Raw genomic sequence first — 17,578 nt, 5'->3', positions numbered from 1 at the left:
CAAGAAAAGGAATATAGGCAAGCAAGAAAAAATAAACATTTGTAGACGACATAAGATATTAAAGCTTAGTTCTTGGTGCGCCGTTTGTCAAGGATGATGTTGTGGGAGCTCCTGTCTATTTATATGAATTCTGATTGCTGAAGGCGTTAGTCGCCACAATAGGAAAATATCGCATTTGGGGAAGTGAGGTTGCAATACACTAAATCTGAATTCGAGTAGATAGATATGGAAATATGTTGTTAATTAATAATAGAGAAGACATTTCTATGGCAAGAAATTGTTAAAGCAATAAAAAGCATATTCATTACAATTATAAGTATAGCAAGTTCTGTGCGAGACATTTGCAAGGAATATTTTTTGAACTTGTTCGTATCCAAGGCAGCACAATAAGATTGAGTTCGGCAGAGAAATGTTAACGGTCTTGTAATTGATCACTCGTTCAACACAAATAAATTTGAGCCTAGTTTACTAATTCAAATACTTGTTCAGGATCCTTACAAATACATAATTTTAAAACATTCATTAGATTAAGCAAGCGAAAGCTTTAAACATTGAATAATAAATGAGTACATCAGAGGTGACACAATGGACGAGAACTCTTGAAATGAAGAAATATTCAGAAAAACAAGAATCCGAAGGTAGATGAGAAGAGAACTTGTTCAATTAGGCTAGAAATTGCCATTTTGCACTTTATACCACTAGCATCACCAACAATAAAAGAATAAGAAATAAGACTGATAATTTTGCTGAGAACAAAATTACTGCATTTTCTATAAGTCACTTTATCTCCGGTCTTCGCAAATTCTCCACGAAGATAAATTTATTCATCGCAAATGGTGTTCCAGTTGGCCCAGTCAGAGTAGTCTTGCTTGCTACCTAACTTTAATTCTCCTTGTGCGAATATAACGTGGTTGTGGTTTTGATCATGAATTGTGTAATGCAAATGATGCTTATTGTCTTTTTTCCACAAGTCAGAATAGTCGTAGATAAGATCCATCATAGTTGCCCAGTCGTTCTTTGTATTGAGTTCTTCATTGGATCCATACTTATGACATCCCTGACTAATTATGGCTCCTTGAGACATTTTCTCGGTACCAAATGCATCCAGATCGCTTACGTCCGTTCTCTTAGCGAGATCTGTATCGGAGAAGTCGTCAACTGAAATGAAATGCTTGTTGTTTATCAAGTGCACATTTGCAATTGGTTCATTGGCAGTACCAACAGTGAAGGTGTAGTCAGAAGCATAGATTACGTTGTCATCAGAAATGCTTGCATTTATATAACTCAATGAGTGAATATAGTAACCTTTGTCCATGGCATGCTTTAGATGTCCACTCAAATTGTAGAAATTGAACAGAAGTTCTTTTGATAAACCAGTCTACTCAATTCAGTCGTTATTAATATATTATATTGTATATCGTGTATTAATACGTGTCACTCATGGTCATAACGTATAGAATATAACATATAACATACATTTAAGACACAGTCATATATTATAGATTGTGTATTGGTTGGAACAAGTTGCGGTAACTCTTATTAATATTTTTGAGCGAGAGGGTTCAAACAATTCCAGTAACTAGTTCAAATAAAAATTGAAAGCACTGTACAGTTGACCTACAAACTGGGATCAAACGCAGTATTTACTAATACCTGTTGTAACTGGATATTGCAAAATTTTCTGGTATGCACGAACTTACTTCACTTTTTCATATTCTGCCATCCCGCTTTTCCTGCTTTTAGTCCAGTACCTAACTTCTGCAAAGAGACCACATCTACCTCAACCGCAGAGCAGTCTCCTCGACTTACAATAGTATAAGTCTTTTGTGAATACCCAGTACATTCCAGAAATAATAGAAAAAATATAACCAAAAAGAAGAGGAGTGGTAAACTAAAATCTATTTATTTTTCTTTTGTCTGAGTATCTAACAATAGGTTGAAATCTGGGCAGATTTACTTTTTGGTTCTGAAAAGGTACAAGTAAGGTGTAGATATGTTATGTCAAAATTGACAGTTGGATGTTTGATCTTATACAGCCACTGTTCTTTGTGGAATTAAATAAGAGATGTAGGTTTACTTTCGAAGGAATTCTTAATTCTTCAAGGAACCTCAGGCAACAGGGGATGTTGCTTTCGTTTCTCAACTTACCGAAAACAACAACAATATTTCCCTAATCGACCGGATAGATTTGGCCCATCCCTTCGTTTTTGTATCTTTTTAAAAGAGAACCGAATTGGCAACTTTCTACATATTAATGTATGAATAAGCAGGGAGCCATCCTTAAATATAATGTATAAAAAATACATCTCTTTGCCTCATTTTCAAATTATTATTATCTTAAAAGTCACTGGACAGCACACAAAATGACGGGATTATTAATGTAACATACTTCTGCTAATGATTCAAATTTTTGATTTAGCAAAACTGAAATATGGAACCACTGATAATCGTGCAAAACGATTTCGCAATATTTTAGTGAAAGCTGGAGTCAGTATAGTTTATTTCAATTATGATGCCATATTTGCGCCAGCAAAAAATATTTGATAACATAACAAGAGATCAGTGAATTACTTCCCTTTATTATATTTAAGGAGGAAAAGCCAGCTCTTCTACTAACTGTTCGACTTTCGTCAATTTACTTTTCGGAACCCATTGTAGTACTAGAAACCTAAGTGATTTTATTTTCAAGTACCAAGAGCTCTTCAATTTAACTTTTCTTCGTAGACTTCTAGCTTCAGCTATGGTTATTTGATCCCCATTCTTTGGCACAAATGAAATGATGCGGCTTCATGAAACAAATTCATTTTGCCCATGACAGTTTAAGAACCGACGCAATTGTCGCCTCCATTGTTGCAACATGCCACTATAATGCGTCGTCTATCTAGAGCTGCGAAATGCGTGAATAGAGTTCGTCCTGTTTTGTGTCAAGGTATCAATAAGCCTCTGGTTCTATTGAGGTGCTTCCGGTTTAGAGCATAGAGCAGAGGTTTTAGACGTCACGCGCTAAAAGGAAGGGTCCTTGCATAGCACACAATGCCCAAGACGACTTGATAGTTTACACCATCTAATTGGTACTTACTGGAATATCTCAATATCGCCTCCACTCAATAGGTGGCTCTACTCAATGTTCCTGTTGCCGACCTTGATAGCAACCTTAAATTTGCCAAAATTTCGGCAGCTGCATTTAGCAAGTACTTATTCAATATGGTTGTAGTACAAATTGCTAAAGTAAACTACACGAGGAAAATGAGCGTATGGATGACTACCTATTATGGTACTATAACAACTAAGTCGTTTCTTCGGATCTCTTTTGGTTTTTGAAATTTTCAGCACCAAGGACAGGGACATAGAAATTGATACAATAAAATAGAATACTCATTGTATCAATTCGTTTTACTTCAACAATTTACTTGTAATAATATCTCTTAAATCACAGATTCAATAACAGTTCTTGGTGTCTACACACTCTAGCGTCGGTATTTATCAGGTCTATATATTCGTGTGTAATGGAAATTGAACCGTTGAACGATGACACCAACTTTCTCATTCGAATTTTTAGTTGTATTAATGTAATATTCGTAAAAGTATTGTTCAATCCGATCGAATTTTATCGAGAACAGTTGAAATGCATAGTCAAGCCACCGTCTAAGATAGTCGTTAACCTACAAGTATCGACAATACTGTTCCATTTCGTATTTAGAATCTTCAGCAAGCACCAATGCGGTGTACAACGTCACTGAAATTCTGAAATCAAATCAACCTTCATTACAGATGATGATTCGCGAAATGATGTACATAAGCTAAACATTCACTATACGCAAACTGATGTGAAAAACATCGAAAAAGTCAAAATGCCAAAATCTAAAACAAAGGTCCTAACATAGATGTTGCCCAAGGTATGTAAATTGTTGTTGCAGCCAAGCTTCCATCACAGTTAGCCTTCACAAAAAAACACAATTGATCCAATATTCACGTATATATATCTTAGTTATTGCTATTTCCAAGTCCTACATTACCTACGTCAGCGACTATAGCTATTCTTCGTACACACTTACCTTTAATTAAATAAAACGGCATTCTTCTCCACAAAATCGATGTTCAAACGATATCGGGCTCATATACGCAGTAGCAAGGTAACATTGTTGCCAAATAGGGGAGAACGAAAAGCCGTACAATTGTGCTGTTCTCTATAGTTGCCCTGTGATCATATCCATGGAATCAAAGTAACTCAAGATGTGCTGAACCGGAAGAGTTTTCACCAGAGCTGTAGCTAAAAATTATATTTTTGCCTTAATACTCAAGATGGTATTTCTTTTCCCCATGCTCGTAACCGGATGTGACCTTGATCCAGGCTTGTTAGCGGCATGGTGACAGGGGAATAGATAACGACGGAAAAATAAAAATTTCAAGAACTTCACGTGAACTATTCGTGGAGTATGCGAAATTTTTCACTCGTCGGTCATTATCAAGTATGGCTTATCTTTTCTTATCTGGAACAGGCGCGACAAAAAATTCTTAGCGGGTTTCTTTGACCCAAAATGGAGAAGATTCGATGTACCAAGTTTCAACTATAATTAAGGACTCGTTGCACTAATAAGGAACAGAGTTGATAAGAACCAATAACTGGGAGCCAATAAATGTTGATCATCGGAGATCTACTCTTAGCGGGCTGTTCCTTTTGGCAGTCTAAGCTAATACGTCTGCCGATATTATTTCCTAGTTAACTATGCGATATTTTTGGTTTTGATAATTATCCGTCTGGTATCACCTTAGATTGTAGATTCAAGATTCATTGTTCTGAAATAATTGCCATGCTGAAAATCATAGCTGTGTTTGTGCAACTTTCATTTTCAGCTTTCTCCTTTAATTTCAACTAATATATATATCGACCATAGTCCTACTTTTCAAAGCGTTTTCAAGATTTAGTTTCTCTTGTAGACCAACCTCTTACAGTAGCTAATAAATAATGTCTAAAATAGACTCCGAAAAGAGCACTGAGATACATAACGTGCCCAGCGTTGGCTACGGAGAAATACAGAACTATGTCTCCAATCGTACCGCCCAAGGTATGCCAGCCTTGGATGCTCTTGCCCAGGCTGATGGCAAGAATGCTGAGAAGTTGATGGAAGAAGCTCAGGCCAACTTGGAATTAGTTCAGGAGACCGGTTATGCTCCAGAATTGAGACGTAACTTTGGTGTGATCTCATTGTTAGGTGTGGGGTTTGGGTTAACCAACTCTTGGTTCGGTATCTCGGCCTCTTTGGTCACAGGTATCAGTTCTGGTGGTCCCATGATGATCATCTACGGTATTCTCATTGTTGCCTGTATTTCCATGTGTGTAGCCATCAGTTTGAGTGAGTTGATCAGTGCCATGCCTAATGCTGGTGGCCAATACTACTGGACAATGAAGTTGGCTCCCAAGAAATACGCTCCTTTCTGGGCTTATATGTGTGGTGCTTTTGCATGGGCTGGTTCCGTCTTCACAAGTGCTTCCGTTACTCTTTCCATTGCTTCCTCGGCTGTCGGGATGTACATGTTGTACCATCCAGACAAGACCATCCAAACATGGCATGTGTTTGTAACTTATGAAATCGCCAACATCTTATTAGTATTCTTCAACCTCTGGGAAAAACCTCTACCAGCCATCTCAAAGAGTTCGTTGTATATCTCTCTTTTGTCGTTCTTGATCATCACTATTGTGGTGTTGGCCAAATCTGGAGGAGAATTCCAATCGGCCAACTTCGTGTTTGTGGAATTTACTAACGGTACTGGTTGGAGTTCCAGTGGTATTGCTTTCATTGTTGGTTTGATCAACCCCAACTGGTCCTTCAGTTGTTTGGATGCTGCCACCCATCTTGCTGAAGAATTACTTGAACCAAGAAAGCAAATTCCAATTGCAATTATCGGCACTGTTATTATTGGATTCATCACCTCGTTCTCCTACTCCATTGCCATGTTCTTCTGCATCAAGGATTTGGACGCCATCTACAACTCCAACACTGGTGTGCCAATCATGGATATCTTCTACCAGGTATTGAACAATAAGGCTGGTGCTGTCATCTTGGAATTCCTAATTTTCTTGACTGCCATCGGTTGTAACATTGCCTCTCACACTTGGCAGGCTAGATTATGTTGGTCTTTTGCTAGAGACAATGGTTTGCCAGGATCCAGATATTGGTCCAAAGTCAACCCAAGAACTGGTGTTCCAGTGAATGCCCATCTTATGTCTTGTGTGTGGTGTGCTATCATTGGTTGTATCTACATGGGCTCTACTACTGCCTACAATGCCATGGTCATTGGGTGTATTATCTTTTTATTGATGTCATACGCTGTGCCAGTTGTTTTCTTGTTAATGAAGGGAAGAGACAACATTAAGCATGGTCCATTCTGGTTAGGTAAAATTGGACTTTTCGCCAACATTGTTCTTCTCGTCTGGACTGTATTCACTACTATTTTCTACAGTTTCCCACCTGTCATGCCAGTCACCGCAGGTAACATGAACTACGTCTCTGTCGTAGTTGGTGTCTTTGGAGCATACTGTATTATCTATTGGTTTGCTAGAGGCAAAAAGAAGTTCATCACTGCAGAAGACAGAGAAGCAAAGATTGACGAGTTGACACACCAATTGTCGCAACAAATATCACACATAGAAGTCGTTCTCTCCCACAAGAACGACGTGTAAAGAGGTTACTTTCAGTTCTTATATTCAGTTCTTATATTTAATTTTATCTTCAATAGCGTGAATGAATATTTCAGCGGAAACTAGAATTGTTACTCTAGATGAGACCGAAATGGGATTTGGCTGCGAAAAGTTTATAGGCTGTCAAAGGAGGCATGTAACGATTTCTCTGCAGGTTATACGGAACAGAAAGATGAATCAATCTTAGAATTTATAAATCAAATCAAATGAACAACCAACTATATCCAAAGTGGAAAAGATTCCCCTACCCACCAATTTCTTCCACTCTGATAACCATACTATCAGGAATAAGTAAGTCTCACTAAATGCCTGCATATAACATAAACAACCCTTTCGCGGTGAACTGAAAAAACTGTGAACAAAAATATCAAAACACTCTATTTATCTTTCTCTGTAGTTCTACAACTTTTTATTTCCGTGGATAGTGTTAATGGTTCCAAAAAAGGCACAATGACCACAACAGAAAATCACACAGACAAGCAGAGTATGTTTTCGCGTCTACGTCTCGAATTTTTCAAATCTTTTGCTTCTGTTTCTCTTTGTACTAACAATTCACTCTCAGGTTCATTTGACTCTATCCTTGCAAACCTATTTGCTGTCTACACAGAGGCTGATAAAGAAACACAACTTTTGAGAGAAGAAACTCTTCCCAGCGACTTCTTTGAAGCAGATGCCAATCAGATTCTTTCGTCTTATGAGAGTTTCATCAAAAACAACAAATCGTCTACCACTTCAATTAGCTCCAAGTACGACAATGGAGTATACGCAAACTCGCCATTTAAGCTATATCACGACTTGAAGATTGTTTCTTCCATCCAAATCAGCAAATATAAAGTGGGATCTAAAAAGTATAGTGATATCGATTTTTTCTACAAGTTTGCTACTGAACTTTTGTTAAGAGAATTGCACAGACTCCATATTTCATTACAGGCACCAGTGCCAGAAAATGAAGATGATGATGAGGTATTAACCACCGATTTGGAATCACATTTGAAGGATGATTTCGAAAAGATACTGAGGACCTATACGTTGTCAAATGGAGAAGTTATCAACTATTCCTCCAAGACTCAAGAGCCAGATCCTGCTCCGTCCATCTCGCCATATGCCAATGTCTACAATCAACCACAGCCACAGCCTCCAAAGCAGACGACACAACCCTTGTTTTCTTCGTTGATTCCCAAGTCAAACTTGGACCGAAAACCAACAATAGTACAATATCCATACACGATAGCAAAAGTAGTGCCTCTCTTGAAAGACCAGTCTCGTAATACATCTACGTTGGACAGTTTGTCCGTTCCCAACCAGAAGATCCCATCTCCCTTAGATCAGAAACCATCTGACCTCTTACATGACTTCTTCCATCCCATTTGGTACACCCTCCCGGTGCCAACCTGGCTCAATTATCATGCTAATGTAATCAAACCAGCAAATGTGTTGCCCCAACAGGCGCAAGCTATTTCTATGCAATCACTGTCTTCCCAATCTAACAAGCCTAAGTTAACGGTATTGCAACAACGAGGAACTGATTCTGAGCCGTTATCTGCTGTACCAACTCTTGTAAGAGCACCAGGAGATTCGTACAGAACTTTTGCTCCTTCTTTGGATCTGCGTGATGCCATTATCAGTGAAGAATTCAAAGGTAAAGTGTGGTTGAACCACATCGGTTTTGAAGAAATAGAAAAAATCAAGAACAGTTACTTGCAGTCAATTGAACCCACTAAACCATCTACAGTGCCTTCTACCAAGGAAGAAGAAACCACGAAAGAAGCTGTTGCTTCGGAGAAGGAATCATCGGCAGTCGAAGAAGTGCCAATTGAATCAAGTAATGAAGACCTGGAAATAGGAGTGATAAACATCGCCCATATTGTTAGCTGGGATCCTGAAAAGATTGAAGAGTTCAAGACTATCAAAAAAGAGAAAGAATCGATCGTGAAAGCAAAATCTATACAGAGATTGATTTCGACTAATATATTGAAGCTAAACAAGTTGCGACAAGAAAGATATCTCAGAAGTGATTCTAGAAACACCCTGCCTACCACATCAGAAGAGATTAGAATATACAATACTACAATGAAGTTGATATCTTTGGCCATACAGATACAGAAAGTCAGTCCTGGAGATTTCTCGTTGGAGTTCAGTAAGAAGTTACCGGTATTGGTCACCGAGTTCAATGGTGTTATGCCTGGAATCCCCCCTAGCAGACTTGGAGTTGGCACTTCGGGTGCTTCTAAGAGTACAAGATTGCCCAGCATCAGAGGTCCATACAAGAAAAAGAATAGGATCTAGACAAAATTGTAATATATAATTAACTTATACATTGATTAAATAGATTCTGTATTAAATATCTACAAGCTGTATATCTAGAAGCTTATATGTCGGCGCCATTGGCAAACGCAATGATGAGATAGATGTTCAAGGCCGTGATAATAGTCCAAGTAAGAACGCTAGCAATGGTGAGAACAATACCATTTTCGAAGGTCAATTTTCTCACGGTTATTTCGGTTGTGGGCAAGTCCACCAGCTGCTGGCTGTTATTTAATAGCAAACTTGTTTCATCAGCAGGAGCATCGTCTGATGTATCGTAGACTGTCATGTATTCTTTTTTGCACGTAAACCAGATTAAAGGAGCGCTGACTATTGGCAAGATGAAACTCAACACCACCTGAGAGGAGTTCATGATCTTTGAAACACCTTCACGACCTAGAATACCTATGGCAAACAACACTGGCAAGATAGCCAATATTCTGGTGATAATTCTTCTGATCCAAGGCTTAAGTGTCCAGTTTATGAATCCTTCACTGATAATCTGACCAGCCATAGTACAGACAATACCAGCACTTTGACCTGAGAAAAGCATGGAAAGTGCAAAGACGAGTCCCGCAGCTGGATTAATATAGTAAGACAACATTTCGTATATCGATAACAAGTCTGCATCTGCTGCATCTGGTTTTCCGTACAAAGTAGTACCTGCCACGATTAAGATAGAGGAGTTGACGAATACGGCTACGATAAACAAAGAAGTGATCAACTCAGCATAAGAATATGTCAAACAGTATTTGATAGCCCTGTACGAAGGCCTATACTTGTTGAGTAACTTCGTTCCGTCAGAGATCTTACGGAAATTGTTAATAGTAGCCGGCAAGAATTCCTCCTGCGGAACAATGCTACTAGCCTCGTCGTCATCGTCTTCATCTTCTCCTTGTTCTTGGATGATTCCGTTCTTGATATCAAATTCTTTCAATCTAGCCTGAACCAAAGCAGAACCCAAGAACAACGAGTGGGGCATCACTGTACTACCAACAATACCACAACTCAAGAACAAGGCAGTTTGTTCGTGGAATATCTCCTTATGGAGAGGAAGGAAGCCTCTGATGATGTTTCCAAGAGCACCTTCCTCAAAATTACAGTTAAACAATTCCAAGACGAAACAGATACAAGTTGCAAATACAAGCACAGATACCAAGATCTCAAATATTCTAGTTTGTCTCATAGACCCGTCTTTGTGGTAGGCCATCAAAACGATTAAGACATCCAACACCGTAATGAGAACACCATAAATCAACGGGATTCCAAACAAAATCTCTAAAGAAATTGCCGTCCCGACAACCTCAGCCAAATCTGTCGCGATTATAGCAAGCTCAGCACAAACATACATGCACAAGTTCCAATGGTATGGAAGGTGCAATCGGCACATCTCAGCTAAGTCTAGACCTGTGACTGTTCCCAACTTCACACAAAGTGATTGTAAAACGACGGCAAAAAGATTCGACATGAAAATAACGAAGCAAAGTTTGTATTGGTACATCGACCCAGACGATACTGACGTCAGGTAATTGCCTGGGTCCATATAACTCACAGAGACTACAAGACCAGGCCCTATAAAAGTGTAGTACTTTTTGAGTATCCGACCCACGCGGTTGAAAGATTCGGATTTAAACATGACTATCTGGGCCCAGACTGATTCGTTATATATTTGTATGCGTTTTCTTTGGCCTTTCTGCAGCTCTTAGGTTGTAGTGTAGATATTGTCACTTCGAGAAAGACAAAAACAGTTGAAATTTCAATGTTTTCACTATTCTCCACAAGTTCTGTAGGCTGTATATATTATATGCAGGTATTAAATTAAAGGTATTAAAAATACTTGAGTTTACAGGGTCAATATCAATTGAAATGGAAAGTATAAAGAATAGAAAGCAGATTAAATAGATAACTCAAGATGGGGAATGTGGTTTGCTAAATATGAGCGTATTCTAATCACTTTGAAGCTTGTAATATGCAACGAAAGAGAAGGCACGACTAAGCATGAAAAATGTGTATCTGCAGTATCGGATCTGATAACAAGATTAGTTGCTCGTCTGAACTCGTAAGACCAATTTCTGGAGAAGTCAGCCAAGACGGAGCAAGTCTGAATTAGATGTTACTAATGGTCACGGGCGGAAAGTAGAAGAGTATTTGTTGCTGAGGTACGTTGTGTATTTCAACTGGGGCATAATAAGATTGAATAACATGCGCTCAGATGTCCTAGCATTTTATGTTGCGTACGCTCGTATTCGGTTGCAAAATTGTGATTTGTGAGCTTATCAAAAAAGTTGCACTGGTCCAAATCTCGAGATTTATTGTACTTACAAAATATGGGATTCTTTGGGTACGGATCAAATAAGCACGATTGGATATCTTCTTGGCAACTAGCATTGTTACTAGGGTGGTAAAATAGGTGCATTATTTAGTGTTCTAGTTGCAACCACCACAAAAATGCTGTACTAACTTAACTGCATAAATTGGTTACTAATTACCAAAGAAAAACATGACTCTATCTCTCATTACCAATGTATATTACTATCTATTCCAATAGTTATTCCAATAGCTATTTTAAAAGTTATTCTAATAACTCTAGCAATTGGATACATGTTCTAAATTGCATCCCTGCATATTACCATCCAGTAATATCAAGGTTGAAAAACCAGCCGATATTACATCAACAATACATAACCTACCATTACTACGAGTCTCGGCATTGCATACGCTATTATTAGACAATGGTCGTCTTACCGAGGATAGCGAGAACTACGTGGACAGCCAGTCTAACGACAATTAGCAATGGGGTCAAAGTCAGCTGTAGATCACATGATGTACCAATCATAATAAGAGGGTTTTCTAACAGTGGAATCCGTAGACTAGTCACTGTTACGCCGTCGGAAAATACTTCAACTAGTGAAATATTACAAGAGTCTCATCGTGGACAAGGAGATGATGTGGCTGGCCAATTCCGGTCAACTATATCTTACTTGAACACTTATCTGACAGCTTTTCCCAGTGATATTTCTACCATAGCCAAAATAAATCAGTACAAAGATTTACATGCTAATAGATACGCAATCCAACTGATTAAAGTTGGAATTTTTTACGACAATAAGGAAACAGCCTATTCTTCCAGAATCATTGAAACGGTGCTAGCAGACCCGTTGTCACTGGGAAATGAAATATGGTTTGAACAGATTGTAACTCGAGATAGAGAAGCCAACAATATCTTCAAGTACTCTGACCAAGTATCTGTTTCTCAGAATTCCTGTTATAGTATTCCATCCCCTATATTGAGTGGACAGTATCGACCTAGTTACGCCAGCATAGAGTCAGAAACCAGCAGCCCCACAGCAGTCTTGAACAATATAGAGATCCATGAAGTGAACGACTTGGAACAGATAGATGTAGAGAAGTACCATTTTATCATAACTGTGACAAACGATTTGTCGAAAACCATAAATGCAAGTGATAGTTCCAACAGAAAGAAATTGCTCACTGTAATTGACAATTCAGAATGGACTCCATCATCTACCGAAAGCACTGCAGTGAGTTTCGGCCAGTCCAAGGACTTTCATTCACATGCCATTAAGATAGATTCTAATGTAGCCTTTCAGGGAATCAAATTACTCTTACAAAATGGAGCTAAAGCCGGTGGAGAGTACTTTGATGCCGCAAGAAAAAGTAACATCTACGAGCTAAACAAGTCTCTAGGCTACTTTCTGCGCTCAGAAGTCTTGCAGTCCATTTTGTTGGATGAAATACGCACTGACATAAGCAATGCTCATGTTAGTCAACAGCACATTGAACATATCAAGGAGTCCCTCAAGAATGAGATTGCTGCTTTCGGCAACTCGGTTCATGGTGAACTTCAATATGTCTTTAAGCCGGCTACTACAAGTTTCTTCAGGAAGAAGTTATCGTGGTGGAAATTGTATATTAAAAACGATAATGTAGAGTACGATTTGAAGGACTACTTTGGCAAAAATTTCATGAATAGAAGTGTCGAAGAATACAACTATGCCCGAGGCAATATTGCTGCCAAGATCCACCAAGATTACACCAAGAACATCACAAACATAGAGAGTAACCCCATCCTAGTGTTAAAGTCTCAAGTCATGGACAAGGTAGTCTCAGAAATTCAGCCATTCGTGTACAAAATTATTGGTTCTGCGTTTGTATATTATCAATTGCCTATCTCAATAATTTCATTCTTGTCTTGGCAATATTTCGACTTTTCTGCTAACAGTGCTGTTGCCTTGTTTCTGCTTGGTTGGATAGTAGGTTTCAACCAAGTATCCAAGAATTGGGAAGCATTCACAAATAAATGGCTTATTAATGTTTTTGAACAAATCAGAGTTTGTGTTAGCCGTGAATGCATTGACAATGGGCTCTCCAAGGAGTTGAACGAAGAAGCGGAGCAAGAGATCGCTTTATCTTCGCTTAGAAAGGAAATACTAACGGGGTTACAAAATAGAGATAATTAGTCCATACAGACTTAGTCTTACTGAAGTAATAAATAAGTTATACATTGATAGAAAAACCTTTTCTAAAAACTATCCGTACCCACATATATCCGTATTTAGTAGTTGAAGAGCTTACAACGAAGGAGGAGGAACTTCGTTCTGTTGGCTCAATCTTTTCTGTTGCAACTGTTGTTCCAACTTGTCGAACTCCTTTAAGGCTATCTCTTCTTCTGGATCTAAGATCTGGACCACTTCTCTAACTTCTTCGATGTAATGCATTAACATGGACTCAATACCATGCTTAAGGGTGTCTTCACTAGACGAACAGGACTTACAGGCACCCTGCAACTTCAAGAATACTGTTCCCGTTTCTTCATCAAATGCCTTGTACTCAATATCACCGCCATCGTCCTGGATAGCTGGTCTTATTCTGGTTTCTATCAACTCCTTTATCATAGAAACAATTTCAGAGTCTTCGGCCTCGGCAACTTCAGATTCTTGTTGGCTCTGGTCTACAAGCTCCTTGGTTATGGAAGGTTCTTGTTTTGTGGTCAAAAAGTCGTCCATCAACTCCACGACTTCCGGCCTCAAGTTGGCCCAGTTGATATGGTCTTGTTTGTTGACTGTGAGAAAGTTTTCTCCAAGCATCACAGATCTAACTCCTGGGATCTTGAATAATCTGAGTGCCAAAGGAGAGTGCACTGATTGCAAAGTGGATGTGAACTCAAATGTTTTTCCAGCCATGGGCAAGATATTGCATTCTGGAGATATGAACTTCAATGCATTTGGGTTGGGCGTAGGTAGGGTCTGGAACGAGAGAAATCTCCTTCCAAAGAGCTGAGTGATTTGGCTTCTCAACATTTTTCAATATTAATCAAAGAATCTTATATTCTCCTAAACTCTTAGAAGTAGGAATAACAGCTAAATGTAACTGAATAGATGTAGATATAGACGTAGACTCTTAAAACAAACGTATATATATATAAATTTCTATTACAAAACTGAGATAAGAAATATATATTTACATGCCAGATCTAAGATGCTTATTAAGTTCGGAGTCGGAACCGAACATTTCCCCATAGTGCTTACTCACTCATTTTTGGGCTTTTCGATTGGATGACCATGATCACGTGATATATTCACAACCTGTTTAAGCTAGAGGTATGACTAGACCTGGAGGTGAATATAATTGATGACTGGTAAATATTGTTCTAGAGGCTATTTTCGCTTTCATATGAAGTTTGAGATTGACAAGGAAGATCGATTTTGGAAATCGAAGTCTGTTCCAGGGTGAATTTTTTCTAGAAGAGATGAGAATTATCGGGCCAGCTACTCTATCTTTTCGCAACCATTTTCATAGTATATAATAATCATCAGTATGAATTAAGTATTGCAAGGAGATATGTAGTAATCATACAGAGTACACATTAACAAATTAGACTATTGCCAGAAGTAATGGAATGCTGAGTATTTCTTTATCTAATCCAATATCTACATTGAAGACTCAAGTCTTCACTACATATTTCTGTAACGATAAGTTTTTGATTTTCAATGAAATAAATTAAACTGATTTTCTAATTCATACAAAGAAGCATGATGCATCTTCAAGCGTGAAATGAGGGAAACGTGTTCCATATATGGATTGATCGTTAAGCTCTATGAGTAATTCCTGGCAGAATCAGCTTTAATCTCTCTTTTCCAAGTCGATGAACTTTCCACCAGATTGAAATCTTGGATGTCTTGGATCGTTGATGAATTCATCGGAGTTCATGGAGGCAGTGGCACCCTTGTAGACCAAGTAGTAGGTGATGGTGGCTATAATATGTTAGTAATGTTCAGAGTAAAATGAATGAAGAGAACTAGTGTCGCATGATATGAGGTATGTGGACTTATATGAACAGTTATTTTTCTATTCGAATCTATTGCTCTACAATCCAATAGATTACGTATTGCTGATATATCCATGACTGACCGATTAGAGCAAAATGCGTTTTGTATTCTTATTGAGCATTCTTCAAGTAACTCTCATTATTCAAATGTAATTGATCCTCCGTAATTCGAACATTGAATTGAATATGAAAACCAGTTCAATCGGATCCAGAATTAGCACCCGGATTGATTGCAGAGCTTAGATCAATTGTGTACTTCATTATTCTTTTCTTTCCACTATCCAATCAGGACACTTGCCGCAGTTCTCTCAAGTCAAATAGGATTGAAAAATATATCACTACGTCTTCGTCAAAGACTTGTTTTTTACATACCACCAGCAGCGTATGGCCAGTAGTACTTGAACACTGGAGTTGGGAATCTTAAAGCCATTTTATTGTTTATGATGAATAGAACCAGAAGCTTCAAAACTTTATAGAACCTTTCTAGAATTATGTTTGTTCATTTTTTCTCATAGTTCGGGAAACTGAATAATCGAGTTTCATTGGTTAGCAGAGTGCAGGCACGGAAAAGGGCGCGCTACCACACAGAGAATAATACACCGTACCGCATAATACCTAACTATTGCAGTACTTAAGACTTACTATTTCTATACCTTTATGCTTGTCGTTGTTGCTGCTGGGTACATTTGGCTGTTTAAATGTTGTTGTTATTAAGACACTAATGCAAGATCGAAGAACTCTAATTTGAGAAATTTTTTTGTCGTAGTGTATTATCTATACACGTCTTTCTTATGTATTTTCATCTATCGTTACCTTTATTCTAAGTCTATAGTAGCTTTATTGAATCATGATCTTGTATTATAATTTGCTCTGGATCTCGTAGATTCGAATCTCGGGAGTGTTCCTTCTGAACCAAACATGACCGTGTACTTTTTCTGGCTCCTTGCAATGATGCTTGACTGTCCAAGAACCATGTTCACTATCCTTGCCAAACCACTTATCCAACTCCTTTTCCCAGTTGGCAATGGTTTCTTCATTTCTTACTGTAGCAGCTATAATGGCAACTTTTGTATTGCTTTGTCTGAAGAAATCGTGAATCGTCGAACACAATGGCTCAAGAATGGTTGAGTCATAAGTGACATCAGCCGCTACAATCACGTCCACATCGTCAATTGGGTCTTGGGTAAAGTTTTCCTTGTCCTCTGGGTTCGTTGTTCCCCATAGAAGCTGCTTGCACCAAATCTTTGGTCCCTTTTCGACGTCATCGTGAACATTGATGCCGTTCAACTTTGTATTCTCAATGAAATTGTCGAATACAGAAACAGCACCATCTGTAAGGACCAAATCACGAATTTCTCTGATATGATTACTATAATACTTCAATAAGGCAAGACTGACAAGACCAGTGCCTCCGCCGAGTTCAAGAATAGTTTTATTACCAAAATCATATGGAGGATTCTGGAAATTGTTCAAGTAATTGGAGAGAAAAAGTGCAGCTTCCCAAGTACGCAAACCAGTTGTATTTATGCCTGATATGATTTTAGGAGTCTCTTTTATGCTCACTACGGTGGTTGGAACCGAGTCGAATCCACCAATAGGGTAGTGGATAGTAATGGTATCTGTAGGTGCCAATTCTTTTGCGTTGAGAATTTTTGGATCACAGTAGACCTCGTACAATGCTTCCAGAAGCTCGTAGCCTTCTTTTTCAATGCATGAAATATAGCTCTTGAGAAACAATTTGCAATAGTAGGCATTAGACTCGAAGACCTCCGACTCTTGGAGACATTGAACCACTTTTTCTTGTACTTCGGTATTGGATATTATGGGACAAAGATCGTTCCTCTGATCCTCATTGAAAATTTCATATACTGGAACTCCTTGCTGAAGGAACAGACTGATATTATCTATTGATATCGTTCGCCCCATTGCCACATTAAGTGAGAGTAAAAAAGTTGTCTTCGCTAATCTTTAGTTGTTCTTCCGCAACTTCTACGCTATTGTAGCATAAATTTCCATGATCATCGCGTTTTTCAGAACGTTATTTTTCAGCTATATTTAGCAAGTTGCAGCCACTTATGCTACCTTCATACTACACTCTGAATTTGCTACATTATCCACTGAGAGCGATACTAAATTCTAGTGAGATATTCTATTCAACTTATCTACTGAAACTGAAATATTTCCAAGAACTTTTTTCTAACCTTCTAGTACGAGTAGTTATATAC

The 17,578-nt window shown here is 38.3% G+C and overlaps 8 protein-coding genes across 8 annotated transcripts; 3 read left to right on the top strand and 5 right to left on the bottom strand. All coding sequences in view use genetic code 12, as the record gives it.

Annotated features, from left to right (window-relative positions):
* Positions 1-820: 820 nt before the first annotated feature.
* On the bottom strand, positions 821-1,315 carry PICST_29369 (predicted protein; the record flags this gene model as incomplete). Its single annotated transcript, XM_001382213.1, has 1 exon — positions 821-1,315. The coding sequence occupies one exon, from the start codon at positions 1,313-1,315 to the stop codon at positions 821-823; it is 495 nt and encodes a 164-aa protein (XP_001382250.2).
* Positions 1,316-4,966: 3,651 nt separating this feature from the next.
* On the top strand, positions 4,967-6,682 carry PICST_41725 (predicted protein; the record flags this gene model as incomplete). The annotated part of the gene is made up of 1 exon (XM_001382742.1): positions 4,967-6,682. One exon carries the CDS (start codon positions 4,967-4,969, stop codon positions 6,680-6,682), a length of 1,716 nt encoding a protein of 571 aa, XP_001382779.1.
* Positions 6,683-7,420: 738 nt separating this feature from the next.
* Positions 7,421-8,986, top strand: PICST_41351 (predicted protein; the record flags this gene model as incomplete). The annotated part of the gene is made up of 1 exon (XM_001382741.1): positions 7,421-8,986. A coding segment is annotated over one exon (1,566 nt), but the record flags the coding sequence as incomplete, so codon positions are not given.
* Positions 8,987-9,068: 82 nt separating this feature from the next.
* On the bottom strand, positions 9,069-10,640 carry SMF3 (vacuolar metal transporter; the record flags this gene model as incomplete). Its single annotated transcript, XM_001382212.1, has 1 exon — positions 9,069-10,640. One exon carries the CDS (start codon positions 10,638-10,640, stop codon positions 9,069-9,071), a length of 1,572 nt encoding a protein of 523 aa, XP_001382249.2.
* Positions 10,641-11,970: 1,330 nt separating this feature from the next.
* PICST_55476 (predicted protein) lies at positions 11,971-13,485 on the top strand (the record flags this gene model as incomplete). The annotated part of the gene is made up of 2 exons (XM_001382740.1): positions 11,971-12,313; positions 12,335-13,485. Coding segments are annotated over 2 exons (1,494 nt in total), but the record flags the coding sequence as incomplete, so codon positions are not given.
* A 28-nt stretch (positions 13,486-13,513) lies between these two features.
* On the bottom strand, positions 13,514-14,434 carry PICST_76567 (nitrogen fixing protein). Its single transcript, XM_001382211.1, has one exon. The coding sequence runs from the start codon at positions 14,323-14,325 to the stop codon at positions 13,597-13,599; it is 729 nt and encodes a 242-aa protein (XP_001382248.1). The 5' UTR covers positions 14,326-14,434; the 3' UTR covers positions 13,514-13,596.
* A 559-nt stretch (positions 14,435-14,993) lies between these two features.
* Positions 14,994-15,783, bottom strand: ATP18 (Subunit i/j of mitochondrial ATP synthase. Similar to S. pombe hypothetical protein; the record flags this gene model as incomplete). The annotated part of the gene is made up of 2 exons (XM_001382210.1): positions 14,994-15,279; positions 15,726-15,783. 2 exons carry the CDS (start codon positions 15,781-15,783, stop codon positions 15,149-15,151), a joined length of 189 nt encoding a protein of 62 aa, XP_001382247.1. The 3' UTR covers positions 14,994-15,148.
* A 428-nt stretch (positions 15,784-16,211) lies between these two features.
* PICST_54329 (Putative S-adenosylmethionine-dependent methyltransferase of the seven beta-strand family) lies at positions 16,212-17,120 on the bottom strand (the record flags this gene model as incomplete). The annotated part of the gene is given in 2 exon segments (XM_001382209.1): positions 16,212-16,595; positions 16,614-17,120. Coding segments are annotated over 2 exon segments (891 nt in total), but the record flags the coding sequence as incomplete, so codon positions are not given.
* Between the last annotated feature and the right edge of the window lie 458 nt (positions 17,121-17,578).

This window comes from Scheffersomyces stipitis, chromosome 2 (assembly GCF_000209165.1).
Source record: "Scheffersomyces stipitis CBS 6054 chromosome 2, complete sequence".
NCBI lineage: Eukaryota > Fungi > Ascomycota > Pichiomycetes > Serinales > Debaryomycetaceae > Scheffersomyces > Scheffersomyces stipitis.
This window is presented reverse-complemented; position numbering and strand designations above follow the sequence as displayed.